General features: G+C 36.2%; 1 protein-coding gene across 1 annotated transcript in view; it reads right to left on the bottom strand.

The window, feature by feature from the left end:
- The window catches only part of Dync2h1 (dynein, cytoplasmic 2, heavy chain 1), a gene marked incomplete in the record, with an annotated part of 251,163 nt that overhangs the window by 5,765 nt on the left and 222,081 nt on the right, over positions 1–23,317 (bottom strand). Inside the window, 5 exon segments of the mRNA XM_013511077.1 lie at positions 1,428–1,544; positions 8,883–8,964; positions 9,986–10,095; positions 18,560–18,649; positions 21,400–21,609. Of these exon segments, the coding sequence (XP_013366531.1) occupies positions 1,428–1,544; positions 8,883–8,964; positions 9,986–10,095; positions 18,560–18,649; positions 21,400–21,609 (609 nt within the window).

Raw genomic sequence — 23,317 nt, 5'->3', positions numbered from 1 at the left:
AAGGCAATTATACAGGATTAGACTTACTGTGTGTTAGACACTGTGCTTTTCATACAACCTAATAATGTGCTGGCTTTGTCCACAGCACTGCACTCCGGATGTGCATTAGTTTGTGGTCAGTTGGCTGGGTATTTCTCCAGGCCGTAGCCTTCATTTGCTCTAGTCACTTTCCATGTTCCATTTTTATTGGTAGGGTTTTTTTTAGCAAACCAGTTAATACCGGTACAACTATTTTATCTCCTCCAACAAGGTCATTCCATGAATTTCACTCCACAGAATTAATACCACACAATTTGGATTCATTACAATTCATCTACATCACATACAATTTCAAAAGATACAGCTAAAACCCTTGGCAAATTCTATCCTCAATTTTTGTATATAACTTTCAATTTAGTTCACAAACCTAAGATCAAGAAATGTATTATCTGTAATTTACCAGCTTTCGGTTGTAATTTCATACTATTAATAGAAAGACTGAAATAAAACAAATATTAACTTCTATTCATCCAGCTCACTCTAATACTAGGGAAATCTGATACAGGAGGAAAACAGGCCTCATAATAATGCGTATGCTCTTTTAGGTTAGACGGTACTCTGAGCAATGATTGGTAATTATTTAGGTTTTCTTTTTCATTCTTTAAAATATTCAGATGCTTTTGATTTTTAGAAAGAGAAACTATTACTGGAAAATTCAATGTTATTTTCCAGTGACAAAAATGTATTTTTGTAGCGAGCCGTACACGAAATAGCTTTTACTCATTAGATGCAGGATGAAATTGTATTCACTATATTCATACTTACATTCTTAAACTTAGTGGTTAAGAATAAGTTATATGTACAGCCATGTCCTGCCTTAAAGGTATGTACGGCTTGAAGTTCTACTGATGAAAGCTCGCTCGGTAACTGGAAGTTCTCTCTTCATTTGTCTATCAGCTGCACAACTGCCACGGTGTGTTACACCGTAACTGTGTGTTACACAGTTCAAAACACACATTTACCCTTTGGTTTCTTTACTCTCTGTGTGTCTGTGGGAAGTTTTCTAACCTGCACGGACACATGTTTACTTATTTGAAAGTGAGAATACCTGCTTTGAGAAGTACATATGGTACATGGAGCACCTAGTGCATTTCTGAAAATAAGGAACACAATACACGGCAGCTCTTCACATTAGACTTTTTCCTTATACGGTTATACGTTCTTTAGAAATTAAAACTGTTACTCTTTTTAAAACAAAATATTTTTAAAATACCCTTTACATGTAAAAAAATATAAGGATAAAATACTTTGACTGAAAATTTACTCAAATGCAGTAACATAAGAAAGGAAACAAAAAACTGACAGGCCAAGAATACATCTTACTGAAAAGAGGAAAATCTAACCGTGAATGGATAAGTTAAAAATTGTGCCTGTTACTGAAGTATTACCTGTGGAATCCAACCCATGAAACAAGGAAGAACTGATGACACACTCGGAGAATCATCGTGATTTTCAGAAAGCCGATTACCATCAAAACTGCATCCTTCCAGTAATAAGCCACTGACCTGCCACGGAAAACACATAAATCATTGAAAACACATTAAATTCTGAAAGATCAGGAGTTACCGTATTATATCTTGAGTACAAAGGCTACACTTTCCGCTGTGGTGGTAGATCCTCAATACTATGAAGAGGATTAAAGCATCTGCTTGGAATAGAAAGATCTGGATCAGTGCTTACTATGAGATTTCTTTAGACTAGATTCCCATTTTTAGTTAATATTTTAGTTCATATTTAGACATAAATATGAACTAAAATGTCTTCAATTATTTGCTTTGGCATTAAATTATGGAAATATAACAACAAAAACGTAATTCAAAAATATATCCTCTTTGCTTGGAATCTTAACATTTAAAAAAATAAATAAAACAAAACTCAGAATGTTTAAGGAGAAAAAAATTCACATGCCATGCAGAAATGAAAGAATAAAAAGGAGAAGGAACATCTTCCTAAGGTAAGTTTGGTGCAAATGGAAGAAACCCTGAAACTAAAACTGCAGTTCTTTGGTAATAGGAGCTTCGTATTTCTCAGTGTTTACTTTCTTAGTTTTCCAGTGCTACCTTCACCTACACAAAGGCAGTAAGTGAAACGTTTTTTGGGTCTGAGTTCTCAACCCTCAGCCTTCACAGCCACACCTGTGTTCTCACAGGTTGTACTTGGTACCATATACAATCTTGCAAATATCACTAAGTTTTAACATACTACAGATGATCGTAATGCTTCAACCTCCAAGTTTTCAACTTTACAGTAATGCAAACACAATGCACTCAGTAGAAATCACACTTTGAATCTCTCCTTGGGCTACAGTATGTGGTAGGATAATCTCTTGCAATGCTGGGCAGCTGCCGCTCCAGCACTACATGATCACAAAGCTAAAGAACCGATAACTATAGTGTACATCTGTGTTGCTAAGCTGTTATGTTCAGTAGGTTAGGGGTATAGTAAATGCATTAAATGCATTTGGCTTAATATTTCTAACTAAGTGAGTTAATTGGGACATAACCCAGTCATAAGTTGAGGAACATCTGTAAATGAAGTGTAGAATGTCAGATGAAAGAAGCACACCTTAAGTTGGAAAATCTATGACAATTTTCAGCTACATTATTCTTGGGAAATTAGGTACCAGGATGTAGTAGGAGACCATATTTTAATAGTTTCAAATATCTCATTAATTTTATACTACAGTTGTTATCTCATGGAAAATGTAATGGTTGATACACTGTATCAACTTGAGAATTGAGAAGTTTAGAAGCTTAACTAAGTGATTCAGCAGGGAGTCGGGGTCCTTACTTTGTAAATATCCTGAGCCTGTGCCAGAGGAGGGCACAGAGATGGTGTGGCTGGGTAGCAGCATACAATATAAGGGAAGAGAAGATGCTTACTCTTCCCTTTTTTGCTCTTGCTGCTTTTGCTGTCTTCTGCCACCTTGAAGTGTTGCCTTTGTTGGGCCCTGCCACCCTGCCTTGGAACCAGCTGATTATGGACTGAAACCTCCACAAACTGTGAGCTAAATAAATCTTTCCTTGCTTAATTTTGGATGTCGGGTATTTTGTCTCAGCAACATGAGAAAATCAAGACAGAAAATATAAGCAAGTTGGTTGTTAATGAAGGGGTTGGGGATATAGCTCAGCGGCACAAGTGCCTGCCTGGCAAGTGCAAGGTTCTGAGTTTGATTCCTGGTGCCAAAAAAAAATAGAATTACGTAATACTTAGGTTTAATATTCTTTCTACTATGCCACTGATGTAATATTCAAGCCAAGATAAAGTGTCCTAAATATTTCTACTTTAAAATGTAAGTTGAAATTAAAGAGTTCTAATTTAGTGCTAGAAACTCACCAAGCCAGATACTTCTTCTGAGGTCTCTTGAAATTTCATCAAATTTTACTTTAATACTATATAGAAATTTGTAAAGTAGACTCCACTGATAGTTCTCCAAAAGAACTAAGATACAAACTCATCATTTTCTTCATCTAGCTGGGGGGAAGTGGGAGGGTGCATGTGGGAAATACTATTCCCTAAGACTTTACTTCTGTAATTGTCACAATTGACCGTCTAGTTGCCTCATCAAAACCTAGGGAAACATCCTTTGCTCCTGGGGAATTCCCTACATCACAGATGGAAAACCGTTTTGAGTGCACCCGAAACCCACTTATCCACTGCAAAGTGCCAATACTTCAATTTAACCTGAACACTGAGGTTTTAGTTTAGAAGAAACCATCTGTACGCTTGGCTCTGGCACTGACAGACAGCTCTGCGCACCCCTGCAGCACACGTGGCATAGGCTCGCCTCCACCACCCCATGTGCTGCCGCCCACCAAGTCCCGCCCGTTTTCAATGGTACATTCTGAGTCTGTCCTTTTTCTTTTTCCCTACGCCCTCTGTAAGTGCCCTAGTTTGCAAACCATCAGTTTTGGAGACATTTTTATTTAGGTGCTTCGTCTATTTTTTAATTTGGTTGTCATTTGATTAAAGAGTTATTAAGAATTCTTCATTAGATTCTACATCTAAGTTGCTTACATACATGATTTGTGACTACAGTTTCTCATTGGGTGGGTCAAAATACACTATTTCTAAACAAGTTTAAGGGTGTTATAGCTTATGAAGAACACAAAAATTTTCTGGATTTAAAAATATATTTTAATACAAAGACAAGATAAGTATTAAAACATTTTATGCTTGCAAGATGCTGTCATAGTAGAGACTTGCTATTGGTTTTGCCTATTAAAAATTCAGTCTTACTTCTGGTGCTAGCTTCTGGCCCCTACTCTTTGTATGGATTTATTCCTCCTCCACTAGTGGACCAGAAATAGGACAGTCAGCCGAAAGGCCTTCTTCCCAGCAGCGGGTGAGGGGTGGGGTCCATGTCACGAATCCGCATCTTGCGTGCCGCAGAGAAGGGTTTGGGCCGGCCCTCTCCAATGGTGCGCTGTGAGGAACCCGCTGTGCAGTGCTGCACTGGAATCAGTGTTCCCAGAGATGTTCTGTTCATGTCCTTTTTGAACTTGCTCCTTCAGCTTTTCCTGTGAGCTTTGAGTCACTGAACATCGCCACAATAATTTATTCTCTCCTTAATACCTAGAGTTACTTTCTTCCAGAAAGCCTTTTTTGTTCTATAACATTTATATATATTTATGAAATTCAGTGTGATGTTTGTTTCCTGTGTACACTGAGTGGTTATCAACTCAACAAATTAGCGTGCCCATCCCCCCAAACTTCTGTCATCTCTTCACGGTGACAGCGCCGAACCCTAGACGTAGATCCCCACCGACACTCTTTAGGGTGAACACAATTCTTCTGCTTCGCAATATATCCTGCTCTACCGTTAATCACCTCCACCCTGCTGTGCTGTAGAGCCCCAGACCTTAACCCTTCTCCCGCGGCGAGGAGGAACTCTAACACACCCGCGGTGGGCACGTGAGTCAGCACGGCCCCTCTCAGTTTCGCATCCCAGCGGGAGTTACAGTAGCAGTAACAGTGGCTTTGTTTGATCCAAAAGAAATCAAAGCCGGTAATTTATTTTATACACAATGCTGTGTTTCTTGAATGCTTCCAGTTTTAATTTAAAGTTTGAGTTTTATTTTAATGTTATTACATAGCTTTACTTACCCGAAATCTTTAAAAACTGAAAACTATTTCAAACACACAGAACATGTTCGGGATAGTTTTAGAATCTACACCTCCCTATCCACTTGACTTGACTAGCGCACAGACATGTCCATGTCATGGCTTTAAGCAAATAAAGCCTAACACGGCTGGTGACTCATTCCTCACCTTCTCCGTTACTGTTCCTGGCTCACTCAGCCTTGTCCTTATCCAGGACGTGACAGATGACTGCGACTCTGTCCTTGTAGCAGTAAGCAGCACTTTCATCTTTCTAGATGCACTTGCATCTTAAGGGAAACGTGCTTTAGATACTATTTTGTACCCTATTCTTTTTATCACTGCTTTTAAGGTATAACCACTTTGTTCTTTCATTTCTAATAGTTGTACAACATTTCATTTTATTAACAGACAAGTTATTCATTTTCTGCTGATTATATTTAAGTTATTTCCAATGGTTATTACTGAAACACTGCAATAAAAATTACGTATGTGCTTCTTTGTGCACATTTGCCTGAGTTTCTGTGGGTGCAGAGATAAAACTGCTAAGTTGAAGGCTATACTCAGTTCAAATTTGCTTATATTGGCAAATTATTCCCCAAAGTAATTCTACCAGTCTATATTGCTGCTTGCCATGTGTAAGAATTTACATTGTGTCATAGCCTTGCAGCGCTTAGCCTACTGAGACATAAAATTGCCAATCAGAGGGGCTGGGGATTTAGCTCAGCGGCAAAGTGCCTGCCTGGCAAGTGCAAGGTCGTGAGTTCGGTTCCCGGTACCGGAGAAAAACCAAAAAAAAAAAAAAAAAAAATTTGCCTATCAGAGAAACATGAAAAGAAACCAAATTCTGGGCTTAATTTCATTTCTCCAATTGTAAGTGAGAACAAGTATTTTTCCTGGTGTTTATTAACCCACTAAGGTTTTCTCTTCTCATAAATTTCCTATTAAAATCCTTTGCCAACCTCTTTCTACTATGGGAATGGTTTCTAAAGACTGATTTGCAGAAATCCTTTGTTCTGTACACTGCTCTGTCCCTTCCTCCCTTGTCGAAGCCTGGGCTCCAGCTCACAACCCTCTCGCCTGTGCCTCCCCGAGTGCTGAATTCCAGACGTGCACCACGTCCAGCTCCTTTGTCAGTCACTTTAGAAGTACTTCCAAGTCTGTGACACTTTTTATGGGTGTGTTTTTAGTTTCAGCACAGCAGATTTATCAGCTTTTTCCTTTAAGGTTTTTACTTTGTGGAGCCTTAAAAAAATCTTGAATACAGACATTTTTCCCTATTTTTATTTCTAAAAATCTTTTTTCTTTTTTTTAATCTTAAAGGTAAGAAAAGCCTAACAAAACAACAATGAAAATAAAATCAAAGCAACACAAAAACAACAAAAATGATACAATGACCTCAAAACAAAATGATAGGTATTAACAATGGTTGCTGCATTACATACTGTTATCTTCAACGAAGTTGCTCTGTCCACCAGACATAAGAATGTAAGATTGATCAAACAATCAAAGACAGTAACAAATAACAACAACAACAACAACAAAATTGGAAATGATGCAGAGCTTCACCACACAAGATGGTAGGAGCTCAACAATGGTTCTTATACTGCCTATTGTTGGTTTCAGATCAGTCATTCTGATTACCAGATTCAAGTGTGCAAAATTGGTCAAGGAAAAAGGAAATTTTAAGCATTAACTGTTCCTTTCAATAAACTACAGACATCAGCAATGCACCTATCCCAGCTATCCTTGTATATACATGTGTAAACATCATATTTCCTCCCTACTATAAGAACCTGAAAGAGTACATAAATCTGAAAGGTACAATAGATATTGTGAAAGGGAAAAGAAACTGCTCAAATAGGAAGGAGCAACTGGGAGAGGGGAGAGGAAAAAGAAGGAAAAAAGAGAAAAGGAAAAAAGCCCAAAATAATAAAAATAAATACATAAACAAAATAGCATAGAGAACAATAAAAATGATACAGAATTTCAAAACAAGGGGATAGGATATTAACAATGGCTATTATATTACATAATGTCATCTTCAAAATAGTTGCACATATAACCAAATATAGGCATGCAAGATTGATCAAACAATTGCACATTAACAGTTCCTTTCAATAAACCAACCGATATTAGTAGTACAATGATCCTAGCTATCCTGTATATATATATATATGTTTTTTTTTTCTCTTCCTTCTTTTTCCTCTCCCCTCTCCCAGTTGCTCCTTCCTATTTGAGCAATTTCTTTTCCGTTTCACAATATCTATTGTACCTTTCAGATTTATGTACTCTTTCAGGTTCTTATAGTAGGGAGGAAATACGATGTTTACAAATGTGAATCTGAGTTATTTCACTTATGACTATGGTCTCTAGTTGTATCCATTTACCTATAAAGCCTCTAGTTTATCTTTCTTTATAGCTGAATAATACTCCATGGTATAAAAATACACCTATTTATCCATTCCTCAGTTGATGGGCATTTGGGTTGTTTCCAAGACTGAGCTATTACAGATTGTGCTGCTACAAACAGGAGTGCACATATACTGCTGTGGTATGATGTTTTTAGTTCTCCTGGAAAAATACCCAGGAGGGGAATAGCTAGGTTGAATGGGAGCTCTAATCCTAGTTAAAAATCTTTTTTCAAAAAGTTTTATTTCTGTTAACTTTGTTTTTTATGTCTTCAGAATCAATTTTTATTTATAATATAAAGAATAAACCAAATTTTTATCATTTTCTATTAGCAATTGTCTCAAGATAACCTATCAGAGAACCCACACATCCCCCCAATTTGCAGGGACTGCCGCATCTTTCACATGTCAAGTTTCCCTAGCAGGCACAAATCTGCTTCTGCACCGGTGTTCCCTTAGTCCCTCTGTCTTTCCCTATGTTAATATGACAGCTCAGTAACAGTGTAACACTGTGGTGAGTTATAAATCGTATGGCCAAAATTTCCTCCCATTTCAGTATGCAAACCTCTTTGTACGGAAGTTTTGCTATTGCTTCTGTTGGGAGGTGGAGTTGCTTTTCTGTCTCTTGAATTTAGGGTGGGATTGATAACTTCCTTTGAGCAACAGAATGTAGGTGAAAGACCCTAAGCAATTTCTAAAGCCAGGCTTTAAAGGCTTTGTCCTCTTCAAATGCTGCAGCGATATAAGGCGGCTCATCTCGTCTGCGGGAGCGCGTGAAGCCGTGTGGGGAAGGGCCAAGGTTCCTCAGTCCACAGCTAGCACCAGTTTCCAGACATGTGAGGGAGGCCCGCATGGCCTTCCAGTCTAGCTGTCCTAGCTGAATGTAGATGAAGACTGAGTTCCAGGTATTAAAATTCCGAATTTTGTTGAAATTGCCTTAAAGTTTTAAAATTGATTTTGGAAAGTTGTATTTTTAAAGTAGCACATCTTATATATGAACATTGTTAACCTTTTTACTATTCAGTACTTTCATGTAATTTTCCGTTTTTTTCCTCAAATTAGCTGTGTTGCCATAATTTAGGTCTGTACTTTTAAATAGCACATAATTAGATTTATTTTCCCCAAGGTGATAATATTTTAACTGGTGGGGTTAATATTTTCGCATCAGAAGACTGTGTTTTGTATTAAATCTTAAATTACTTGGAATATATTACGTATGTGGAAAATCATTCCCTGCCAATCTTACAACTGTAAAGATAGCTGAGGACTTTCAGAATCTCTTTTCTTGGTGTGATACATTTTTAAGCTCAGATAAACATCTAAAATTAGTACCTTAATTTGCAGCTTTGCTTCTTGAAGTCGACCTTTCCATGAGGCTACAAATTTAAGGCTGTCCACAGAATGACCCATTGCTCTGGAAAAGTAAAGCATCAAAAGTCACAAAAAATTCTCAGGTGTCTCAGGGTGTGCAGCTCTGTGGTAGAGCATGTGATTGTGCTTAGCATGTGTGAAGCCTCAGGCAAAATCTCAGAATCAAGAACTAAACCCTCAGTATTGATTATAATAACTGAAGACAGATGCAAGTATATTGTTATTTAAATTGAAATATTTGCAATGTACAGTAAGATATGTTATACCTATCTGATTTTACACTGTCTTTACAGTTAGCTGTTTACATGACAGTCCTTAAGTTTAGCATCTTCTTCATTTCCCTGTTCTACATTTTGACCATGACCCTCAAACACAGGCCTATTATAGGTGTTCAGTAAATATTTCTTAGCAAAACTGAAACCGATAATATTCTAAGACTATATCAACTAAAATTGCCAGAGTCATTAAGTAAATAAATTTTGTTCAGTATATATCTGATACTTTTATTACTCTTTAACTTGTTAAAAATTACAGTCTAAACATGATACAGCAATCAAAATCCGGTATAAAAAAGGAATTTGATCTTAAGCATGAGATCCTCTTTTCTACCAAGAAGCTTCCTCACCATTGTCCAATAGAATTTTCTAGATAAACATGCTGGTGTGCAGTCTAAAATGGCAGCCACATGTGTGTATTGAGCACCACAGGACATGGTTAGTGTGACTAAGAAACTGAATTTTTAATCATTAAATTTTAATTAAATTTAAATACTTTCATGTGAGTTCTGGCTACCATATCAGTTACCAGAGGTCTAGATAAATAAATGGCCAAATTTTAAAAGTTAAATTTCATCTTTATTCAGCTCTAACAAAACATAATAATTGAAAGCAATGTGCTTTTTAAAAAGTTAATGATAGTTAAAAGTAAGGTATTAGGGAATAACATAACTGTCTGGAGGTCAACAAAACATTTTTTTTCTTGACAAGCAAGATGGCATGACCAGAAGTGAAAAAAGCAAAATATTATCACCTTCGGGGACAGCCAAGTATTCCGTGTTTAATTACCTTGCAGTTTCCTGGCGAAGAGCATTAAGAAATGTGTCTGGATGGAAGAGTTCAGACAGATCAAGAGTATCAGAGAGAAGGGTCTGATTTTCGGCTCGCTCGACCCAGTTCTAGAGAGGGAAGGACATTTATATAAATATATACATACATTCTTAACAAACCAGAGAATTATTACGTATAAGTCATTTTCTACGAGAACTGCTTCCAAATCCCCTAAACGATGCCTAGGGAAAAACAGATTCCCACTTTGCTCGTGGCATGATGTCGGGGAAAATGGAACTTTTCACTCTGATGCCCGCTGCTGACGCCCTTCTCCCTTTCCGGTACCCACTACACCCGGGCCTGATAAGCACACTGCATCACTGCATCCATCCTGGTATCTTACTCCCTGGCCAGCGGAGGCCACCCAGATACGCAGAGAGGTAAACCTGCTGCCTTTGTTCTGCTCCCGTAGCTTAGCTTGCCTGCCTCTTCCCGTCCCAGGCCCTGTGTACCGCTCTCGTATCCCAGGCTCGGGGCTCAGGCTTCGGAGTGCGGAACTCCCCCGGGCCCACCCGCATAACGAAGCTTTGTGCCCTCCCTTTCTCTGAGTGCTGCTCGGTTTCCTCGCCGCTGGTAAACCTAAACTTGCTGTAGCAACAGTAACTTTAAATAATACCTGCGCTCCTCATAAAGAAGTTTCCTTGTACAACCCTTTTGTGATTAAAAAATGAGTCCCACATAAAAAGTCTGAACGTGGAAAGCAATTCTGTGCACAGAATTTCAGTTTGGGCCCCACTTCCAGCGACGACCTATCTCGCGGCGCCGCAGGAGAGACCGAGCATCCGGGTCCAGCTCCAGGACCCGCAGGCTGCCCCTGCGCTGGCACTGCACGCCGAGTCAGGCTCCGGGTCCACGTCTCGGGGTAACTCTGAACCAAGCCTAAGTGAAGCGTCATGTCCGAGAAGACGTAATTCTTTGTCAACAGCTGCTTTAAGGTGGTATCTTGTATTCATCTGCCATTTTATAAATCAACCTAAACCCCATTTGAAGTAATACCTAGCTGCATGAGGTATGTTTAACAGATATTTTAAAAACTGCCTCTTGGAACAAAAACATCTTTTTGCAGTACCTAAGTACTTCAGTGGTTTTCACGTATTACCTGACTTTGTGCTCACTACCACCCTGTAAGTTAGGATCTCCCTTTCAGAAGAGAAAATGGAGTACAGTGACATCAAAGGTCTTGCCCTAGGCCACACAGTAGATGCTGGAATCTGGGAATGAACTCTGGTAGCCTTAAGCGATTTGTTTCTCCTAATTCCTGCAGGTGCTAATTTTTTTTAAGGTGCTGTCTTAGTCACTGTCCTTGCCGAGACGCAGTACCTGGCACCCACAGCTTGGAGGAAGGCAGGTTTACTTCCGCTCACATTTTCAGGCTGTGGTCAGCTGGTTCCAGGGCAGAAAGGCCGCGGTGATGGCGCAGGAGCCTGGAGCTGCCGGCGCACCTCATGGCAGCCGGGGAGCAGAGAGCGAGGGGCGGAGGCAGGGAGGGAGCCGTTTCCTTCCCGCTCAAGCCCCCGGTGACCCACCTCCAGGCGGGCCCGCCTCCTCACAGAGCACTGAGCCCCCGAACCCATTGCGGGTGGAGCCCCATCCCCGCTTCCGAGCTCACAGAGCTTGGGGGGTACTTCTGATCTAAACCGCAACACATGCCTCGACAGACAACGGCACACTCATGATTTCTAAATCAGCTCGTTACTTCAGCTGGTGCAGATGGTAGCTACTACAGTAATGCCAGCCGTTAAAAACTTAGAAATTTTTCTTTTACTGAGTAATTTATTTCGCATGATTTATAAACAGTCAAGGAAAAATTATGCTTACTTATTACTTTTATAGAAAGGATGTGTTTTATGTACTGTAATCCACCTAAGTATTAACATTCCTCCACCAAGACCAGAACAGGAGCAATTAAAATCTTTTATAGCCCCTGTGTTTGCATTAATATCTAAATGCGTTTCATTAGTAATCAATTCCTTCAGCAAACCATTCTATATCCTTCTTACCAATGGATAACTGATTCATTTTCTGTGTGGAAAAGATTTTAAGAGATCTCCTTAATCACATACACTTTTTTTCTCAGACATTAACTTTTATAGTAACATTTCACAAAATATTCTCACTTAAATTACACACAGCTAATTTTTTCACTTCCTACCAAATAATTCTTTTCCTTAGTTGAATAGTAAAATAATTACTTACATCACATTTAAAGAGTAAATAAAATCCACAAAGTACAATAGATATAGTGAAAGGGAAAGAAACTGCTCAATAGGAAAGAACAAAATAACTGGGGTAACCTAAATATACCAGCTATACCCACAGGGGTATAAAACTCCTCTGTCATTCTCATGCATACTTATGAAATGTATATGTAGACACAAAGAAAAACTTGTACTTCATCCTCTTAGTCATAATAAAGTAAATTTAACATCTTAGGTAAAAATCTTCAATACATGGTACTCAGGGAAAATGGTTAACAGCTACAGAAAACAATTTCAACCTTCAACTCACATTCTGACAACAGAGCTACTTAAAATTCAGAATAGAGTATTATGCCATGGGTTAATGGGGGAAAAACACTTAGATGAGGAAAAGAAGATTGTGTAGGTGATTACAGTATGGTGAATTTTAAAAAAGAAAAGATTTAGGTTAGATTAAATAAAAGTAAAAAACACTATATTAAAATATACCTACCATAAATATGAAAATGAATTAGTAACACAATGGTATATTATTTATATGTTTATAAAGATATAATCATCTCCTGTAGTTATGTACAATTCAGACTTTTTGCTCATCAGAATAGTAGAAAGAGAAATAATATCAAATGCTAGTAAGTGTGCAATAGGCACAAAATTTGTGTAGACATACACTAGTTAAAATTTCTATAAAATGATTTTATAAATATCTCAAAATGTTTAAATATATTAAAAACCTTTTATTCAGTCGTTCCTTTTCTTAGAATGTAAATTAATAGGTTATTACCCATCATGTGCTCATTTAAAATTACTTCTAATACTAAGAAATTAGATGCATAAGTATAATAGAAATTGGTTGATTACATTATATTGCTACAATCAAGAAATTAAACAGCCAATAAAACACTTATTTGAAGAATATTTAATGACAACAGAAATAGTCATAATCTACTGTGTTTATAAGAACGTAAAATGTATATATAAATATTATAAACCTAATTGGGTAAAATGTTATTCTAATAACATAAAAAATATTGGAGGAAAATATCAAAATGTATCATTTCAATAGGTCTGGCCTATAGCCTGTTAATGATTATCTTCATTTACATGTAATAGTAATTATGTAGTTTAAAATGCAATGCATTAATAAACTGATACCATTCTATTTTGTTTTAATGTGCTGTGTTCCTTATAAAATGTTTAATGCCAAAAACAAGTAATTTAGACAATCATTCTTCATGTGTCATCTTTTTCTATGCCTTCATCTCTCTTTCCAGTTTATTAGGAGTCTGAGAATAAATTCATCAAGACTGAAATATAATTTATCCAGAATAAAAATAAGTACAGTCATTATTTTGACTGGAGTAAAAAATACAAATTATTAGCATGTTAACAGCCCTATGTGTAAGAAGTTTATCAAATCACTGGCTCAACAGATGGTAATAAACTGCAGTTCATCAACAAGACAGATTACGAAGAATTATACTAGAGTTAAAACCTCAGAATAGTTAAAAAAATTAAGACTTTCTTGCCAGAGTTTGTTGTACCAGCTTCAAGGAACAGATATACTACTAGATATTGCCATTCTTTGAGTATGAATTTATCCTAAGCCCAGGCCGGATTTATATGTATGCCATTATCATTACAATGATGTGCCCTTGGTTCACTAGTTACACTGCTAATCATAGCAAAAAAGCAAAGAAATTAAGTGTTCTCATTCAATTGTAGTCAGTAGGTTTTGAGAACAGAACGTAAAAATTGAAATTCAATATAATGAGATTGAGCTGGACTAGCTTTCTCCAGCTCTAACCATTTTTAAGTACAAGAACCTTAAACAATGTTTTCATGCCCCTTGTACTCCATATTAAGGTTATTTTGCCTACAAACTCTGGAGAACTTTAATAACTTGTACTGAGTTGACTTTAATTCTGTTCTGCATCTCTCAAATTTTAATATATTGTATTTTAACTTCTAGGTGGTTAATTTTCAAATTTTTTGACTATTTTGTTTCACCTACAGATTAAGTGAGCATTTAATTTCCAAATACTTGAAGAGTTTCCACAAATTTTTCTGGTCTTGATTTCCTACTTAATTTTATATTGTGGATGGAGAACATATTTTACATAGTTTGAATCCCATTAGAATATTTACAAAGATAGATTGCATTCTGCACTATAAAATAAGTATCAATAAATCTATGTGCAATTGAAAAAATGTATATGCTAATAATATTGGATAATGTTCTGAAGATATCAAGTTAACAGTGTTGTTGAGGTCATAGTCTTGCTGATTTTCTATTTTTTTTCAACTATTGAGAGGCAAGTGTTGAAATCTGTAACTTTAATTTTAGATTTATCTATTCCTTCTGTAAATCTCAGCTGCTCATATAAAGTGTTTTGAAGTTGTTAATTGTGTAAAAGTTTAGTAATGTTAAGTCCTTTTGATGACTTCATCCACTTATCATTATAAACAGTGGATGTTATCTCTGGTTGTCTGCCCGATAATGAAACATTCAGGACAGAATTCTTTGAGCTGCTACTAGTACGAAGTCTTACTTCCCATTGCTTTACTTTTAACAAATTTCTGTCTTTCTATTTAAAATGGAATGCCATGATGCCTTATACCCATTATAGTTGGTCTTGTTTTTTCAAATTGATAATATTTCACCTTTTAATTGGTGACTTTGAAAATACACATTAATTTGTAAAAATGCTACTTGATTATTTACTATTATTGAGTGGAAAATTAGGATATAAATTGCCGTATTTTATAGTGAAGCATTTCAGGGCTGAGCAAAATGAATTCCGTGAATAAAATTATAGTTTTAATTTGTTTATAGATTAGATTAGAATTTTTAAATGAAGATATAAAGATCAGAGTATTGATTTTCTACCCAAAATACACCTTCTTTATGTTCCCAGTAATATTTTTAATTAAACAATGTTCTAAACATACATGATAACACTGACCACAAATGATTTACAAAAGTTAAATAGGAAATTTTCTACACACTAATTTAAGGATAAATGGTAGGAAAATATATACATACATAAACAAACATTCATTCCAGTGGAAAGCACTACAGACATAATAAGTAAGCTTCCTCTTTTGCTTAAACGTAATATCCTAATTTTTCTACAAAAATATTATTATTTTATTTCAGATTTAAGCATTGACATAGCAAGCACAGATTTTTGCTCCTTAGGTGTGAAGAACATTTCTAAACCATTTTTAAATTCTGAAAGTGACTTGCTGCTTGTTAACTGTCCTTTATAATTGTTCCTCTGATAAGGGAAAAGACTAAGATTTCTTTCCGTATTTATTAGAGAACTTCAAATGTTCAAAGATCCAACTGTTTTGAATCCCATTTTATTGGGTATTATTTGGACAGCAATACTCAAACCTTGACTTAACAAAAACCTTTACCCAAATTAATGATATCTACCAGAAATAAAATATTAGCAATAAATCTAGGTGCTTCTGAAATTTAAAGAATTTCTCATTGCTTAAAAAAAATTCAGCTATAATAAATCTCTTAAGAACGAAGTCTGGCCATGTGGTCTGGAAATAAACACAGATTCTCTGGGACCAGGAAACTTACTATCCCTTATCCTACCCCTTTTCTACCTCACAGCCACGGCACCAATGCATAAAACCATCACAACCCCACTGCACTACTGCAGTAATCTAACTGGTCAGCCTGCTTCCACTCTTCTCCACAGTCCAGTGATGGTAAACCCACAGCATGAACGCCCCAGCAGGCTGTCTGCATCACTGAAAGCTCTAACAGGTGCGCCATCACTGGTCTAGTCAGTCACCCCCTGAGTAATCTTTTAATCTTCTGCTCTCAACTACCCACTCATTTCTGAACTCAGACTAAATATAAAGCCTTTAACAAGACTACATGAATCCATCTTCATAGTCCCTGGCTATCTATCCAACCTAATTTCCAGTAACGTTTCCTTGCTCTAGCCAAACCTGGCTTCCCTATTTCATTTCATTTTTAAATGTTATATATGTATTTGAATTTCCTTAATTCCGTATGTCTGCAATACATAATAGTGATGTTTATTTGGGAGAATTGGTGCATTACTGGTGCACATATCTTGATCATTTTCTACCCTCTTCCCCCCCACACGCACCTGAAACCATGTGCTCTTTAACTTCATGTGTCTCACTTAGCATTACGGTGTCAAGTTCTATCCATTTTGTTGCAAATGACGTGATTTTGTTCTACTTTATGGCTGATTAATACTCTATTGTATTTGCATACCTCATTTTCTTTATCCATTTGTTTGTTGACAGGCATCTGGGCTGTTTCCAGAGCCTAGTTATTGTGACCTGTCCTTCTATAAACATGGGTGTATACATGTATAACTATAGTATGGTGGCTTTAATTTTGGGGAATAGACATAAGAAAGCTATAGCTAGGTCAATGGCATTTCTATTTTTAGTTTTTTGAGAATTTCTATATTGATTTGCATGGTGGTTATACTGGCTTTCTTTTAAATTCCTTGAAAGGGAAAACCTATTCTTATCTCGGGGATTTTGCATGTACTGGCCCCTCTGCCTAGATTGTAATAACTAGAACCATAGTAATTATTAGTTTATATGTCTAAAATTTTATGTATTAAAACATAAGTTCATTCTAGGATGATGCTAATCCAAAAGTTTGGCTGTATATCAATCTTAGATTTCAGGATTTCACCCAAAATTTATTTTTATGTAGTTCTAGTATTAATAGATCATCTATATCCTTCACTAAAATATGGTGATTCCTGTTAGCAGGAATGTCGTATTACTGCGCTACTAGGTATTTCCCGCACTTGGAACAATGGCTCGTACATATAGAAGGTAAATGAATGCTCACAGAATTAATAATATATGTACACATATATAGATACATAGATAAGACACCCATAAGGTTATTCTTATAGTTGAGTATAATGTAAAGATAAGAATGCCATATATTTTAGAGCCACACACAGACTTTAAAATTTGTTTTTGTAAGTCCTTCTTATAATCAATGCTCATAATTTCAATGAGCACTTAGTACTGCATGTATAAAGCACTACAAAGGGGAGTTAGGAAAATGAAGAATTTTCTTTTCCAGGAATTCAAAGACCTGTAAAACTTACCAAAGTGAAATAAAAAGGATAAAACACTGCTCTTAAGGAATCCAATATTATTAGAGATCAGGGGAAAATAATATCAGCAAAGTAGACAAATAAGAAGAAAGCAAAAGTGTAAGCTGACCTAGAAAATGTAAAAGTATAAAACAGTTTCAAGGTGGGAGGGAAGGAGGAAGGGAAGGAGGGAAGGAGAGAGAGAGGCGCTATTTTTTAGAACTGCTGCTGACAGGCTACCGTATGATTAAAGCATCGGACGTGTTATAAAAAGGGCACTGCGATGTGCCTTCTCTTTTTTACTATTTAAACTATTCTTTAGTTTTTGGGTTTATATTTACCATCTTTAAAGAATCAACAATAATGTCTAGCTCATAGGTTATGAATATTACTAAATTCCATGTAAATTACATAAATGTTTAAAGTGAGAGTTGGGCTCAGTTCTTATAAATATGTATCCTTTCTACCTTTGTTTAGATCTTTTAAAGTTTAATATGTATTTTAAATACTTGACTGAAGAAAAGTCATTTGAAGCTGAACTTTGGCAAACTAGTACAGTGTATACCTACGGATGAGGAGGAGCCGCTTAGAGGAAGGCAGGGGTAATAAGACACTTCCAGATCTAGCAAGTCCAGTCTGATTCCCGTGAACAGTCAGGGTTAGTTAAGGGGAGGAAGAAGGAACTAGTGAAGAATCAATTTTCTCGCAGTGGGCAACAGACATAAAATGCTATTTAAGAAGCTAAAGGAGCTGAAGTAGTTAAGGCAGCGAGAATGCTGCAGACATACTAGAGACCCACTCTGTGCCTGAATATCAATCTATAACAGAAGAAAGGAAGCAGCATCTAAGGATAAGAACCTCAGAAAACACAATGGAGGTACAGGCCCGCACCTATACTAGGGCAAACTCTGCTTCCCTACATGGGGAGGTGAGAGGGTGTGGAAATAAGCCAGCACAACATTAATATCTGCTCATAGATACGGTACTCTGGCAGCGCCATACACAATGCCCAACTTAGGCCTAATCCAGACTTAATGCAGTCCAATACAAGAGAACCAATTTGGGACTGGAGACAGGAAACAAACTCTGAGAGATTCTAGTTTGTGGTGTTTCTGTTATTTGCTTGTATAGTAGTGTACTTCTAATATGCATGTCCATAATACAATAGTCAGATAGTCATGCACCATAATTACTAAATTTTTTCTACTTACCTGTATAGCAAGGGCACGAGCAACCAGACCTCTAAGGTACTGCAGGGGATCTTCTGGGCCCTCCCACTTGTTCTGCCATGTGAGAGGACACTGAAATTTTAAAAGAGCCAGAACTGAGTTTATAGATATTACATCAAGACTTCTGATATTCACGTAACAGGAAAAAGTTTAGCATAATTCACATTATCCACATCATGATTTCATTAAGATATATCTGATTTTTCTTTAATTTCATTACAATTGAATGACAGAGACAGTGAATTAATGTTTCCTTGAAAGGATTTTTTTTAAGTAAAAATTCTTAAAATAACAAAAACTGATGAATTCAACCATACATAGAAAGTAGTCAACCATATTTTCTCAAAACAATATTTTGTGTATAATGAAATCAAATTTCACAAGTTTAAAGACGTTAAAGATAAAAAAATTATTGGTCTCACAAGAATTTCTTTGAATTATAAATAAAGCAGGATAACAGAAAATTTATCCTAAAACTGTACTGAGATACATGGTATGAAGGCAAAATAAAAAGCCAGGACACTGATCGAAAAATAGCTGCCTTGCAGGACTTATATAATACTGGCCAATTAGCTGGCATTCTGTAACAATGCGCACTTCCTTACTTCACAGGTGTTCTGCAAGTTCACAGTTATTCTGGTATGCCTTTTTTGGTGAGGGTTATCTGGATTTTCCAAATATTTAATAAATATCATAAATTTTTTAATGTCTTGACAGCCATACAGGGAGCTGTGTGGATGAAATAAGCTTTCACTGCTAACACCTACTCAGAGTTCAGATTTGGAAGACAAAAATGTTTAAAAGTTGGTATTTTCTGCTTTGTTATCCAAAAACAGACAACTGATACATAGTACTGGGTTTTCACATTCACTATTATATGCTTCTCCTGTTATAACTTCCTTTTATAGTGCTCGCTACATAATATGATAAATTACTATAAACAAGCAACTTCTAAGATGCCTCCAGTGGTCTGTGATGTAGTCCCGTTCTTGTGAAATCCACTCACCTTAAATGTGAGTTGGTCACGGTGATACTTTTGTAATGAAAGAATACGGCAAAAGTAATGGTGTGTCCCTTCTGAGATTAAGTCACAAGAACACCGTAACCTCCGTCCTGTTCTTTATTTCTTACTTCCTTTGATCACTTTAACATAACTTACGGGAAGGCACATGTGGCAAGGAGCTGCCACATTTATTCAAGAGTTAGCAGACGGGAGAACGGGCAATAACCATCTCATCAAAGATCTTGAACAATATTGCCACTGACATAGTTTATATTTCCATAATAATTTCATACAGTATCCCATTTGAAATTCAACAATTATGTTCTGGAAATTAAAATTACAATGATGTGGAAATTAAATCCCATACTAAATTAATTAATTTAATACAAGAATTAATCAAATTTAATACAAGAATCAACTGGCTGAAATGACACCTGCCTGAGTGACACTCAGGACGGTCAGTATGTAAACCAACGCTCTGCCTGAATAATGCTCGGGCTAAACTGTTAAGTGGTTAAAACCACTCTCCCTGGACTTCTTCACAGTAAAATGGCTTTATCAGTAGTAACAGACCTGTGGTGTTATTGTGGTGATTACATGAGCTAACACGAGGTTCTAGACAGTTATTGGAAGTATTTCTCACTGATTCTTTCACTGTACCAAGGATTTTTTCATGACTGAAAATATTTTTGTTTGAAATAAAAAACAAATTAGTTATAATTTATAGTTAGAACATAGTACTTACAGTATTTTGACAATGACAGTTGATTAAAAGATATACTAATCCATACGAAAGGGAAAAATTAAAATGCAGTAAACACAATGCAAAGCATTCTTTTACATAATAAAGAAAAAAGGAAGACAGGGATACTGGAGAAGTTTTTTCTGTACATGTGGAAAAGCCGCGGATATCTCTTACATATTAGTGAGATGTACAAAGTTCTAAAAAGCCTATCTTTTTTATGAAAATAGAACTTTCAGGTTGACTATCAGAGGTTTCTTCATATTAACTATAAATAGCAAAACTGAAACTCTTAATTCTTATATAGTGCTAGAGAAATCTTTCCCAAAGTCAAGTTGTATAACATTTATCTTATCCAAACAACTAAAAATCAATCTATGCAGGACATCCCATATTCTTATTTCTACCTAGTTGATCTGCACTATGTATGTTTTACTATCATTTGAAATGGTCCAATTATTTAGCAGAAGTGTTGATTTCTTCCTCTACCAAACATATCCTCATTTTTCACTGGGTAATCATGCTTCCCTTAATCTCACTATATGTGTTAAAGTTAGATCCATTTACAACTCCTGGAACAGTTATTTGGTTGAAGCCCTAGTCAGTAAGAGTTCTGTACACTGCTCACAGAATTAGTATAGGAACAGGAATAACACACAATCCAACTGGTTTGGATCAAAGCAAATCCCATGATTTTTACTTGAGTGCTTAGGAAATAAATGTTCTTTCTGTTAGATTTGGCATGCAGAGGATGTAAGATTTGAGCTGGTAGAGTACTACCATGGATAGAGGATCTGCCCCAAATGAAGTAACACCGAGTTAATTACTTATGCCAAGAAAAAATAGCTGGAGAATATAAACTGAGCTCCTAATGAGAACCGTAAGCTCCTGCATGATGTTGATTTCATGTTAGCTATCACCAGACTCTAGTTACCTTTGTTAGTTAATTCCTAGATGGCTTCTGCCACTTTGAGTTTAGTTTTCCATTACTATTAACTACAAGATTCCTGAAAAATATATGCACAAAAACAGCTCTTTTAACAATGAAAAAACCACATACACTTAGTATTGGCTTACCTTTTGGTTTAATAAAGCACTTGCCAACTTGTGCACTTCTGAACTCAGTAAGGTGGTTCCTCTGATGACTTTGCTGAGAGCAGCAAGAGACTGATGAACACTCTGTACTAAACGAATGGCATTGAATTGCTCTAGCATGATGAAGGAAAATATTGGAGATCCTTGTCGATCACTTGGAGGAAACACTTTCTGATGAATCAGGTTTGAATTCTAAAAAAAAGTTATGACACATTTATTAAAAAGTAACAAACCACTGTTATATTGAAATACTTCAAAAGTTATTAAAATCTTCTGTTCCAAAAGTTTATAAATGGCCAAACATATTACGTCTGCAAAAACACAGGAAGAGAATTCTGGAAATTCCCAACACTTAAAGTGGTATACAGGGTGGGAAGTGAGAACGGTAAAAGGAGAATCACATTGAAAAGCAATGCTCAATATATTAGAAAAAGGAAAAATGGCAACCTGTAAGCCAATGCAGAAAGAGAGACAGCCACATACCACTCTGACACTACAAAGACAGTTAGAAAAGATCAGGGAAAAGGAGAGGAGAGAAGAGGGGAGAGGAAGGAAGGAGGGGAGGGGAGGGGGGCAGAGAGGAGAGAAAAGGGGAGGGAAGGGGAGGAGTGAAGGGAGAGGAGGGAAGAGGAGGGGAGGGAAAAGAAAAAAGAGAAGAGAAGAGAAGAGAAGAGAAGAGAAGAGAAGAGAAGAGAAGAGAAGAGAAGAGAAGAAAAAAAAGGAAAGATCATGGCTAACAATAATAATGTGCATAGACATTTAATTTGAAATCTACCCTTAACATCTTGTACTCTAAATTTTTCATTAAAAACCTAAAATAACTAATTCTAAGAATAAATATATAGCTATTTTATATATTCTTAAAGGATGAGGCACACAGATTTATATAGTACCAACATGTTAAACAACTGTTACATAATTTTAAACAAAACTAACTCAAAGTAATATTTATCATTGAAATATTGACACAAGTAACAAATGAGTACAACACATAGAGCAGTTTTCGATGGAATTTTCGATGGAATTATTAATGGGTCACAGCCATGTCTTTTTAATCAACCATCTTAAAACAAGCTTTTCTAAAAATAGTATTGAGCTTCATTGTGCTCCTTTTTTTATTTTAAAAATTAAAAAAACTGACAAAACAACAATGAAGACAAAATCAAAGCAATACAAAAACATAAAAAATGATACATGACCTCAAGACAAAATGATAGAAATTCACAATGGTGGCTGTATTACATGCAGTTATCTTCAACAAAATTTCTCAGTCCATTAGACATAAGAACGTAAGATTGACCAAACAAGCAAAGACAGTAACAAATAAATAAATAAATAAATAGAAATAATTTTTAAAAAAATTGGAAATGATGCAGAGCTTCACCATACAAAATGGTAGGAGTTCAACAATGGTTCTTTTCCTGCATACTGTTTTCAGATCAGTCATTCTAATTATCAAATAAAGACACTCAGCCACCTTATCCTTGACAATGGGGCCAAACAAGTTCACTGGGAGAAAGATAACCTCTTTAATAAATGGTGCTGGAAAAACTGGCTTTCCACATGACGAAGACTAAAACTAGACCCAAGCCTATCACCATGCACCAAAATAAAGTCAAAATGGCTTAAAGATCTAAATATTAAAACAGAAACACTAGATCTAACGGAGGAGAAAGTACGTGGAAGTCTTGAAGACATAGGGGTAGGTAGAGAGTTCATGAACAAAAATCAAACTGCACGGGAAACACTTCAAAGAATCAACAACTGGGACTTTATCTTATTGAAAAGTTTTTGGACATCAAAAGAAATCACCAACAGGGTGCAAAGAAAATCCACGAATTGGGAAAAAATTTTAGTCAACTGTCCCTCAGACAAAGGACTCCTGTCTAGAACATATAAA

The sequence above is a fragment of the Chinchilla lanigera genome, unplaced genomic scaffold, assembly GCF_000276665.1.
Source record: "Chinchilla lanigera isolate Chin_1 unplaced genomic scaffold, ChiLan1.0 scaffold00011, whole genome shotgun sequence".
In the NCBI taxonomy this organism is placed as follows: Eukaryota; Metazoa; Chordata; class Mammalia; order Rodentia; family Chinchillidae; genus Chinchilla; species Chinchilla lanigera.
Note: the sequence above shows the minus strand (reverse complement) of the source record. Positions and strands in the feature narration are given on the sequence as shown.